The sequence below is a fragment of the Bos javanicus genome, chromosome 4, assembly GCF_032452875.1.
Source record: "Bos javanicus breed banteng chromosome 4, ARS-OSU_banteng_1.0, whole genome shotgun sequence".
In the NCBI taxonomy this organism is placed as follows: Eukaryota; Metazoa; Chordata; class Mammalia; order Artiodactyla; family Bovidae; genus Bos; species Bos javanicus.
Window position 1 is genome coordinate 33,552,231 of NC_083871.1, and position 10,514 is coordinate 33,562,744.

Sequence of the window (10,514 nt, forward strand, 5' to 3'; positions counted from 1 at the left end):
CATTTAGGAAAGGCAAAAAATTTCATTCCCCAGCCTGCCTGCACAACTGCTCTCATAGTCTCTGTAGTGGGAAAAACTCTTGGTAATAACAAAATGTTGGAGTTGAAAACAGCAATAATGGTAACAGTAAAATAATCAGACTACGAGAAAGTAAAGAAATAAATGGTTATTCTCCACATCCATTAACACAGGGGAGCAAAATTAAAGGCATGAACCGTACCAGTTATGGTTCAGCATAGGAAACAAAGCTCTGTGGGCATCTGAGCAGCTGCTCGTTTAATAAGGGGGTTCAGCACTCACATCATCACTGGCAGAGGGGAGTCAGAGTCAGCACTCCCAGCATTCAAATCAGTGCCGCAGCTGGGATCCTGTGGCCAGGAAGTTGCCGGGACTGGTGCCCATGTCACAGCTGCTCCAAGCCTGAAGACACAAGGACAGAGTCTCGCTGCTGCAAAAGCTCCTTTCTGCCGGAACACGGGTGACGGTTTACCACAGCTTCTGGTTTCCAGGTTTTGCACCGGGCATCTCACTGGTAGAACCTCAGTTACTGCTGGCGGCAGAAGGGAGCCTAGGAAATAGATTTTAGTCCTGCAGTCCCTTGATAGGTGAAAGGACAGACACACAAGAATATGGAAATGAGTGCTGAGTGCGTAGAATAACCCTCTCAGGACTACAGTGATGATACACTGCAAACAAAGCGCCCTCATCTGTTGGAGGAACACGATGATCTGCTCTGTGTGTTTGCGCTAGAGCTTTGAGATGCCACCAAGTGCTACACAGCGGCCGGCCTTCTTAGTGGAAGTGCCCCAGTAAAGGCTAGTAAATGTGCCAGGTTCTGTTTATGAACATCAGTTGGTGATCATAAAGACTAAGTCAATAGGTTATTAGCAATTAGTTCTTAGTGCCATGAAAAAAAAAAATGAGTCTGGGGACCGGAGCGTCATTTGATTGTAAGAACTGAAGTAAGGACTTGACCCTGAGGTCAGGAAATGCTCGTGACCATCAGCAAGCCTCAAGTCACACTTAGCAACGTTGACCTGAGCGCTGGTTCTCAGACTGGTGTGGGTCCGAATGGTCTGGAGAGCTCACAAAGAATGCAGCCACCCTGGCTCATTCACACAGGTTAGGACCTGGCCTTTTCATTTTTTAAACTTTCCCAGATGATTCTGATGCCAACCAGACTTTGAGGACCACTGAACTGGTAACTTCAAGTTTCAGGTCACACTGTGGCGAGTCTTACAAAATGAAGCTATGGGATTGTTCAGAGAGTAGAGGTTCTGAGTTTCGTGGGGCCCGAAAGTTGTACAGGTTCAGGGACTATACTTGAAAGAGTTAGGAACACAGAATTAGTCACAAGCGTAAATATTTACTTCTAATGAAAAAAATTCACAACAAAATATTAAAGCCTTAAGGATTCTGGTCCCTCTCCTTTTTAGGCAAGTTATCCTAAAGGCTTAGCCAGAAAACCCCCTGACTACAGCCTGGCCTCCCCTCATCCAGGACATTGTGTAACTCCTAGCATTTGCCTGCAGATGAGGGTCCTTGAATCTTACATTCATTAGCTTCACTGAGACTCACTCGAGTCTTTGGTCTTCCCCTGACCTTTCCTTTCTCCCCTTGCCCATCCTTCACACCACCATCAGAGTCCTCTCTCCCTCTTAGGACACAGCTAGAAGCCTGTCGTCTGGCTGTTACCCACTGGGTGCCTGGGCTAAGATGGACACATTGTTCCTTTGAAAGAAGACAGAAAGTATTTTTCAATTCTCAACCATTGTGTAGCCAAAATCTAACCTGTAGTGTGCAGACCTGAGCTCCCTTAGCCACTAAGAACGTGACCCTGCACAAGCGACGGAACTCTGCTCGTGTCCTCATCAGTAAAATGGGGATTAAAATCACACCGATCTTGCAAGTTTTGTCAAGATTAAATGAAAGAGTGCATGAGGCATACTTCAACACAGGACCTATAATATAATCAGTGCTCAATAACTTGTCTAAAATGATTATTTCAGAGTAAATACATACAGGAAAATGATACATATTTAACATTTGATTGTGCTACTGAAATCAGGCAGTAGATTTAAGTCTAGAATAGGGATAGCTCATCATTTTAATTTAGCCTTTCATTGTTACTGTCAGTGTGTTACTTGAGATTTTCACTTAGGCCAGGATCTTTTGAGCAGTGTTCACAGACTCACTGGATTTCCTTGGTCTTCCTCAGATCACCACCCGTGCCTCAGCCAAAGAAGATGTGCATTGATCTTTTTACATTTGGACGTTTAAACATATTTTCCCTCAGGAAAGGATCCTTTAGGAAACACAAGTTTTAAATAGTTAGCAGTAGCTGTGTATAGTGTGGGGATGAGGAGCTCTAAGCATCTTATTATATGTCTGATGGAAAAACTCATTGAAGCTTGCAGGGATCAGTCATATTCATCTGATTATATTAAACTGTCTTTTTTTCTCCTAGTAGTGTGTGTGTGTGTGTGTGTGTGCGTGTCTGTCTGTCTGTCTGTCTGTGTGTGTGTGTTGCTCAGTTGTGTATGACTCTTTGCAACCCCGTGGACTGTAGCCCCCAGGCTTCTCTGTCCATAGAATTCTCCAGGCAAGAATACTGGAGTGGGTTGCCATTCTCTTCTCCAGGGGATCTTCCCAACCCAGAGATTGAACCTGGGTCTCCTGCATTGCAGGCAGATTCTTTACCATCTGAGCCACCAGGGAAGCTCCCTAGGGGTATAAGTCTGGAAAAAAATTCTTTTTCTTCCCTCAGTTCTCCATTTCTGAAGTGCACAGTCTTCCATCTAGCCTGACCTGCTATATGGTTTGTAACCATCCTTGTGTGGTTTTTCCTTCCTCTCTTCAGCCTCTACTTTCCACTTTCACTTAACACCACGAGGAAGCCTGGAGCATAGATGCTTGGAATAGTCTCCATGGCAACTGGGCTGGGTGCTAATAAGGTCATGGCTGTGTTTTCCATCCATCTTTGCACCTGCTAGTTTCACGAATAGAAGCTACCTTCCTGCAGCAAAGCCCGTATGTACCCTGTCCTTGGCCAGCTGTCTCCCAGAGGCGGGCAGCCGGGCACATGGGATTCAGAGTATATTTATAGCTCGGGATATACTCATCAGTATTAGAAAAGCTCGAAGCTGAGTCACTGATGTCTTCTTCCACGATTATGGCAGCTCTCACTTGAATGCCAGTGTTCTCTTGCAAAGTAGATCTTTGGGGCAGATACATCTCCATCAGAAAGGAAGGATTTTTATCTGCGAGGCTGTAATGGGCATGCCCAGGCTTCTGCAGAGTGATCCAAGGGGAACCAGGTTCCTAGAGAAAGGCCAGGCTCTCCCTCCTGCTGCTCTGGGTAAGCTATAGATGTCTGTCCATCCTTTCATCCCCTCAGACATCTGTCCCTCTGCTGTGGTTCCAAGTGCATCACACAGGCACCGTTCCAAACCACAGACAGTCCTTCACACACTCTGTGCCCAGCACTGTGCTCAGTGGGGTCCCTGCTGACGTCGCTGAATCCTCAATCCGGAGTTTAGGGATTATAATCATTCCCATTTTATGTGCAAAGAAACAGAGGTACTAACTCACTTTCCTAAGGTCAACAACTATTTAGAGAGATAGCGGCATCCTCCCACGCTCACTTCTGTTTCACTTGAGTCCTCAAAAAGCTGATCCTGACTAACAGGTCAGATCAGAAATGTGACCTCCAGGCCTGTTATGTGGTGATAGCAGTTAGTTATTTCCAATCGAATTGTGGATGCTTTTCCTGTGAAAAATCGATACAGAGCGGTAAGGATGGGGGACTTCCCTGGCTGGTCCAGTGGTTAAGACTCCAGTTGAACTAGGGTTCAGCCCCTGGTTGGGGAACTGGGATCCTGTGTGCCACATGGTATGGCCAGAAAACTAAAATTAAAAAGTCATCTTATTTAAAAAAAAAAAAAAAGAATGCCAGAATACATTCCAGAAATAGAATATGTTTTATTAGTTTCTGGTGGCTGCTACAACAAATTACAGCCAGTTTAGGGGAGTAAAACCCCACAGGTCTATCTTATGCATTCTGGAAGTCAGATGTCCGAAGTGGACCGCACGGTGTTGGCGGGGCTGTGCGCCTTCTGCAGGCCCTCAGGGAGAGTCTGCTTGTTTATCTTTTCTGGCTCATGGCCCCTTCTTCCATCTTCAAAGCCAGCAACGACTGATCGAGTCCTCCTCGTGTTGTTTCACTGTGATCCCCAGTCTCCTGCCCTCCACCCCCCACAGTTAAGGACCCTTATGATTATGTTGGGTCCACCTGGATAATCCAAGATAAGCTCCTCATCTTGAGCTCAGCTAATGAGCAAGCCTCCCATCATAATTCTCTCTGCATGTGAATAATATGAGCAGGTTTCGTGAACTAGAATGTGGATATCTGGGATGGAGGACTTGGGCATTATTATGCCTTGTTGCTGTTGTTTAGTCACCCAGTTGTGTCCGACTTTGTGACCCCACGGACTGCAGCATGCCAGGCCTCCCTGTCCCTCGCTGTCTCCCGAAGTTTGCCCAAGTTCATGTCCATTGCATCGGTGATGTCATCCAATATCTTATCCTCTGTCACCCCCTTCTCCTCTTGCCCTCAATCTTTCCTAGCATCAGGGACTTTTCCAGTGAGTCGGTTCTTCACATCAGATGACCAACATACTGGAGCTTCAGCTTCATCAGTCCTTCCAACGGTGGTGGGGGGTTGATTCAGGGTTGATTTCCCTTAAGATTGACTAATTTGATCTTGCAGTCCAAGGGACAGCAATTATTCTGCCTTCCAGATGCATATATCAGAAGCCAGAGTTAAAATGCAAGAAACATGACAGTTCCCCAAAGCATGCAGTTAGAACCTGATTCAGTTAACCTTGACAGCCCAAAATAAAGCAACAACAACAGTCTCATAACAACTTGCAGTCTTAACGTAGGAAATAACAACATTAATTTTGCTAAATTCAAAAATGTTCCGGTTCTGAGGCTGATCCATGATCTCTTGTTTTCAGTTAATCGATGGCAAGGAAATAAAGCAGCTGAATGTCCAGTGGCTGCGTGCACACATGGGCATCGTGTCCCAGGAGCCCATTCTGTTTGACTGCAGCATCGGCGAGAACATCGCCTACGGAGACAACAGCCGGGTCGTGTCCCAGGAGGAGATTGAGCGCGCGGCCAAGGAGGCCAACATCCACCCCTTCATCGAGATGCTGCCAGACGTAAGTCTCTCACAAGATGCAGTGCCTGGGAGCCTGTGGTTGTGATTTGTAAAGGGCTGGATCCCAAAGGTGAAGAGAATTGAGCAACCAAAACACACCCCTGCTGTGGACAAGCATCTTCCCATCTATGTCATGGTTACAGAACACTTCCCATCCCCGTCTGTCATGTTTACAGGACACTTCCCGTCCCCATCTATGTCATGTTTACAGGACACTTCCCGTCCCCATCTATGTCATGGTTACAGAACACTTCCCGTCCCCGTCTGTCATGTTTACAGGACACTTCCCGTCCCCATCTATGTCATGTTTACAGGACACTTCCCGTCCCCGTCTGTCATGTTTACAGGACACTTCCCGTCCCCATCTATGTCATGGTTACAGGACACTTCCTGTCCCCGTCTGTCATGTTTACAGGACACTTCCCGTCCCCATCTATGTCATGGTTACAGGACACTTCCCGTCCCCGTCTATGTCATGTTTACAGGACACTTCCCATCCCCGTCTGTGTCATGTTTCTGACACTTCCTGTCCCCGTCTTATGTCATGTTTATATGACACTTCCCGTCCCCGTCTGTGTCATGGTTACAGGACACTTCCCATCCCCGTCTGTCATGTTTACAGGACACTTCCCGTCCCCATCTATGTCATGGTTACAGGACACTTCCCGTCCCCGTCTGTGTCATGGTTACAGGACACTTCCCGTCCCCATCTATGTCATGGTTACAGGACACTTCCCGTCCCCGTCTGTGTCATGGTTACAGGACACTTCCCATCCCCGTCTGTGTCATGGTTACAGGACACTTCCTGTCCCCGTCTGTGTCATGTTTCCGACACTTCCCATCCCCATCCTATGTCATGTTTACCCAACCACCTGCCTGACTCCCTGTGAGCAGTCTGACTAAAAAGTACACGTCTGGGAGGCCTTGCCCTCCACATCAGGGCACGGAGCCCACAGAAGCAGGTGTGACCCTCCCCATCATTTCTCTCCCAACCTTCCTTCCCTCTGCCTCCTTGCAGCTCTGCCCCAAGCCTTGAGCCTCTCTCTGTGGAGTCAGGCCAGGCCAGGGGACTGGACCCATTCATAAAAAAGGCTCTGAGCAAGGGTGAGTTATTGGAGTGTCCGTGGTATGGTGTCATCTCTCACATGGATCCCACGCTCCACTTGCCGGACTGATATTGAAGCCCGCCCTGGGCTGTTGTCCCATGGATGCCTTCCGAATTCCTCCTAGGAAATTAGATAAATGGAGCCTCTTACCTCTCTTAAGCTGCTTAGGTCCTGTGTTTTAAGTGCATCTAGACTGTCTGGAGTTGGAAATGGCAACCCACTCCAGTATTCTTGCCCGGAAAAATCCCATGGATAAGGGAGCCTGGCGGGCTACAGTCTACAGGGTTGCAAGACTCAGACACGAGAACACATATACACTAGACCTGTCTTATCTCATGCCCCCCCATTATCACAAGTTATGTTCTTTATTATAAGGAATTGCCCCCTGAAAACAAAGGTCAACTTCAAACCAGCAGAGAAGGTCCTCTCCTCTTGGGGAAAGATGACAATGCCTTATGGCCCTAGGCCGCTCCCGAGACTGCCTTTGCTTGAGGCTCTTCTCTGGATCACTGCCGGCACCACACATCACAGTCCTCCAGGAAGAAGCAGTGTCCCCTCTCTCCCCTGCTTTAACCTTCTAGCCCATCTGTGGATAATGGGCCCTTCCCAAGGCTGGAACATTCAGTGCATAACTTTAATCCCCTTCACTAATGATGAGGTCAGTTAGTCTGGGCATAGGCCAGCACCTCAGTATCACCTGGGATCCTGTGAGAAATGCAGATTTTCAGGCCCTACCCCAGACCTGCTGCACCAGAAACTTGGAACTGGGGTCTAGGAATCTGTGTTCTGATACCCCAGGTGATAAGGGATGCAGGTACAGTTAGAGAACCACTGGGATAGGGGTTAACAAAGACAAATACTGAGAGTGATTATCATCTACCTTATGAAGTGTATCTTGCCCCAAGGACCTACTTCTTCACCTTTGTGGTTCACACTAGACTTCGCTGTGGATCCATCCTGTATACAGTAATTACTTCTGCTTTACCCCAGCCTCCCTCTCCATCGCTCCCCACCTCGCTCCCCTTGGCGACACGAGTCTGTTCTCTGTGTCCGTGAGTCTGTCTTGCAGCTCAGTTCACTTGTGTCATATTGTAGGTTGCACATGAGTGATACCATATGATATTTGTCTTTCTCTTTCTGACTTACTTCACTTAGTGTGATAATCTCTAGTTGCATCCACATGGCTGCAGATGGTATTATTTCATTCTCTTTTACGGCTGCGTGGTATTCCATCGTATGTACGCACCACACCTTTGGTAACTGTTCATCTGCTGGTGAATGTTTAGATTGCTCCCATGTCTCGCTGTTGTGAACAGTGCTACTATGAACATAGGGTGCGCGTATCTTTTTGAGTTAGAGTTTTGTCTGGATGTGTGCCCAGGAGTGGTGTTGCTAGATCATATGGTAATTCTATTTTTAGTTTTCTGAGGAATTTCCATAGTGGCTGCACCAGCTTACGTTCTCACCAGCAGAGTAGGAAGTAGGATGTGATTTAAAATCAAACTCTGCATGTCAGAATCAGAGCCCACAGTTTACAAAATTTCAGCCTGGCAAGAATCTGAGAATGAAAAAGGATAATGTGGTTTTCTAGGTTATACATTGCATTTCTGCTCTCACTTATTTACCCTATTAATTCCAGTCCTTATCGTCATATTTAATACTTAATTATCTACTGTCAGGAGAATTCTAAAAACAAAAGTAAATCAGGAGATTTCAGCTTTTCAAGTGAGATACCAAGATAGAATTTCTTGGCATCCATTAAAATTGTTGACGCTTTGGAAATAGTCTTATAAAAACAGACAGCAAAAGGTTAGCGTTCTAAGAGTCTTCCCTTCCTCACTTTTTGAAATAATGCAGAGAGCATCACCTACTGGTCATAAATAAAATGAGCTTCAATTATATTATTCTGCATAGCCTGTTAAAATCAAATTTCCTTCCTCTGACCAGTCTTTGTCCCAAATATAGTGAAACCAGAAGGCTTGAAGAGACTAACATTGCAGCAGTAGTCTTCCTCAGGTTAATTTGTCCACACTAAAACATAATTTTTAAGACACAAATGTCTATTTTCAAGAAGACAAATTAATCCTGCCATTTAGAGCTATGAATTTGCTGTTAAACTCATCAACCCATTCTTAGCTTCTGAACCTCAACCTTTTTGTGTATATGGAAGTGGTTATCCTATTTTCTGCAAGCAGACTCTTTCTCACAGCTTTATCAGTTCTGCTTTTCATAATAACAAAACCCTGTTTACAGAAATACAACACCAGAGTAGGGGACAAAGGAACTCAGCTCTCTGGTGGCCAGAAACAGCGCATTGCCATAGCTCGCGCCCTTGTTAGACAGCCTCACATCTTGCTTCTGGATGAAGCTACCTCGGCTCTGGACACGGAAAGTGAAAAGGTGAGAATTTAAATTGGTCTCATTCACACTTGAAGCAGCTGTCCTTAGACGGTTTAAATTCGCACTACTGTCTTCTACGGTAAAGAACAAAATTCAGGCTGATAACAAACTTTGTTACTTTCAGTGGAATTTAAACACTTTCTGTAGCTGTCATTCAAGAGATCCAAGATGAAATGAGGCAGATTAGTCTTATAGCACGTGTGCTCCAAAAAATAGCCCTGGATCACTTTGTATTGATCCAAGAAGCTGCATTCAGGAGGCATGGTCCCATCTCTACTGACAGCATCTCCTCAACAACTATAGCAAAAAGTGGAAGCACAGAAAAATGTTTAAACCTGGCTGTTCCTTAGGTAAATACTAGCTATTGTTTTTAGTTTGAGAAAAAGTTGAGTATTCAGGTATCTTAATGATTAACTTATTCTGAGATTTTTTTAAAAAATCTTTTATTGGAATATAATTGTTTTATAATGTTGTACTGAGAATTATTTTTTAATCTTAAAAATACCAAAATTCAGAGAAGGTGTGTTTGGCCCGTGCCTAGGCTTCCTGACTTAACTGTGGTGCTAGACCAGAAGGATGCTGCTTGGATAAGCCCACTACTGAATGCTTTTAAATGATCGCAGGGGCTGTATTTATAGTCACAACTTGGAGATAGCCCCTACCCGAGAACTAACCCAAACTAGGATTCGGTATCTTCCATATAACAGATCCCTTGCTTTGTGAAATATGTGTTGTATTCCACTGACACTGTTAAAGAAGCACTTATCGTTGGATACATTAACGGTGAGGCTTGTTATGAAGGAGGAATTCAAGGGAGAGGATTATCCTGACCAGAGGTAATTTGTGTGATTATTGAACAGGTTGTCCAAGAAGCCCTGGACAAAGCCCGAGAAGGCCGCACCTGCATCGTGATCGCTCACCGGCTGTCCACCATCCAGAACGCAGACTTGATAGTGGTGTTTCAGAATGGCAGAATCAAGGAGCATGGCACACACCAGCAGCTGCTGGCACAGAAAGGCATCTATTTCACCATGGTCAGTGTCCAGGCTGGAACAAAGCGCCAATCAACAGTGACCATATAAGCTGTCAAATATTGTCTTATAGTATTCGTGTTAAAATATGGCATTTAATCAAAATTAAAAAGGGAACACTTAACAGAGAAACTATGTAGAGTTACTTATTTAACATTTCCTGCTGCAGTGGAAGATCCATCGCACTCTGTTCTGGGTCTTCAGAGACTTTATAATTGAAAGAACAGAAAGAAGCATCATCAACAGGAGTAAATCAGTGGGTATGATTGCATTAGAAAGGTTATAGAATCATTCAAAGTAGTTTTTGTTAATAAAGTGTATAATTGTTATTTATATTTTCTTATTCGAACTGTAACTGACTGCCCTGCTAAAAGATTACAGAAGTAGCAAAAAGTACTGAATGTTTGCATATAGTGCCTATAATAAAACTAAACTTGTATATGACTGGAGTCATCTTGTCTGAAGTGCCTGTAAATCTGTCATCTCTCACCTGGACTATTGAAGATCATTTCTGCACTTAAAAAAAAGGAATTCTTTAAAAACGCCCATTAATTTTGTAAGAATGGTTAAGCTGTATATTAATTCCTATTGTACATGTCTTTTCACGTTGGGTTCTATTCTACAAAGCCATGTGGCTTCTTCTTGAACTTGATCCTGCTGATTCTTGTATTTCCACATTATGCTGACTCCGACCACTCACATGGATCAGTACAGGGTTTTGGGGGCAGAGGATGGAAGCTGTGAAGCACATAC

At 45.0% G+C, this 10,514-nt stretch overlaps 1 protein-coding gene across 2 annotated transcripts in view; it reads left to right on the top strand.

The window, feature by feature from the left end:
• Positions 1-10,210, top strand: part of ABCB1 (ATP binding cassette subfamily B member 1) — a 101,693-nt gene extending 91,483 nt beyond the window's left edge. For both annotated transcript variants that reach the window (XM_061413731.1, XM_061413732.1), the window contains 3 exons: positions 5,019-5,225; positions 8,584-8,730; positions 9,591-10,210. In XM_061413731.1, the coding sequence (XP_061269715.1) occupies positions 5,019-5,225; positions 8,584-8,730; positions 9,591-9,812 (576 nt within the window). In that variant the 3' untranslated portion in view covers positions 9,813-10,210. The remainder of the gene's footprint in view (positions 1-5,018; positions 5,226-8,583; positions 8,731-9,590) is intronic.
• Positions 10,211-10,514: the final 304 nt, after the last annotated feature.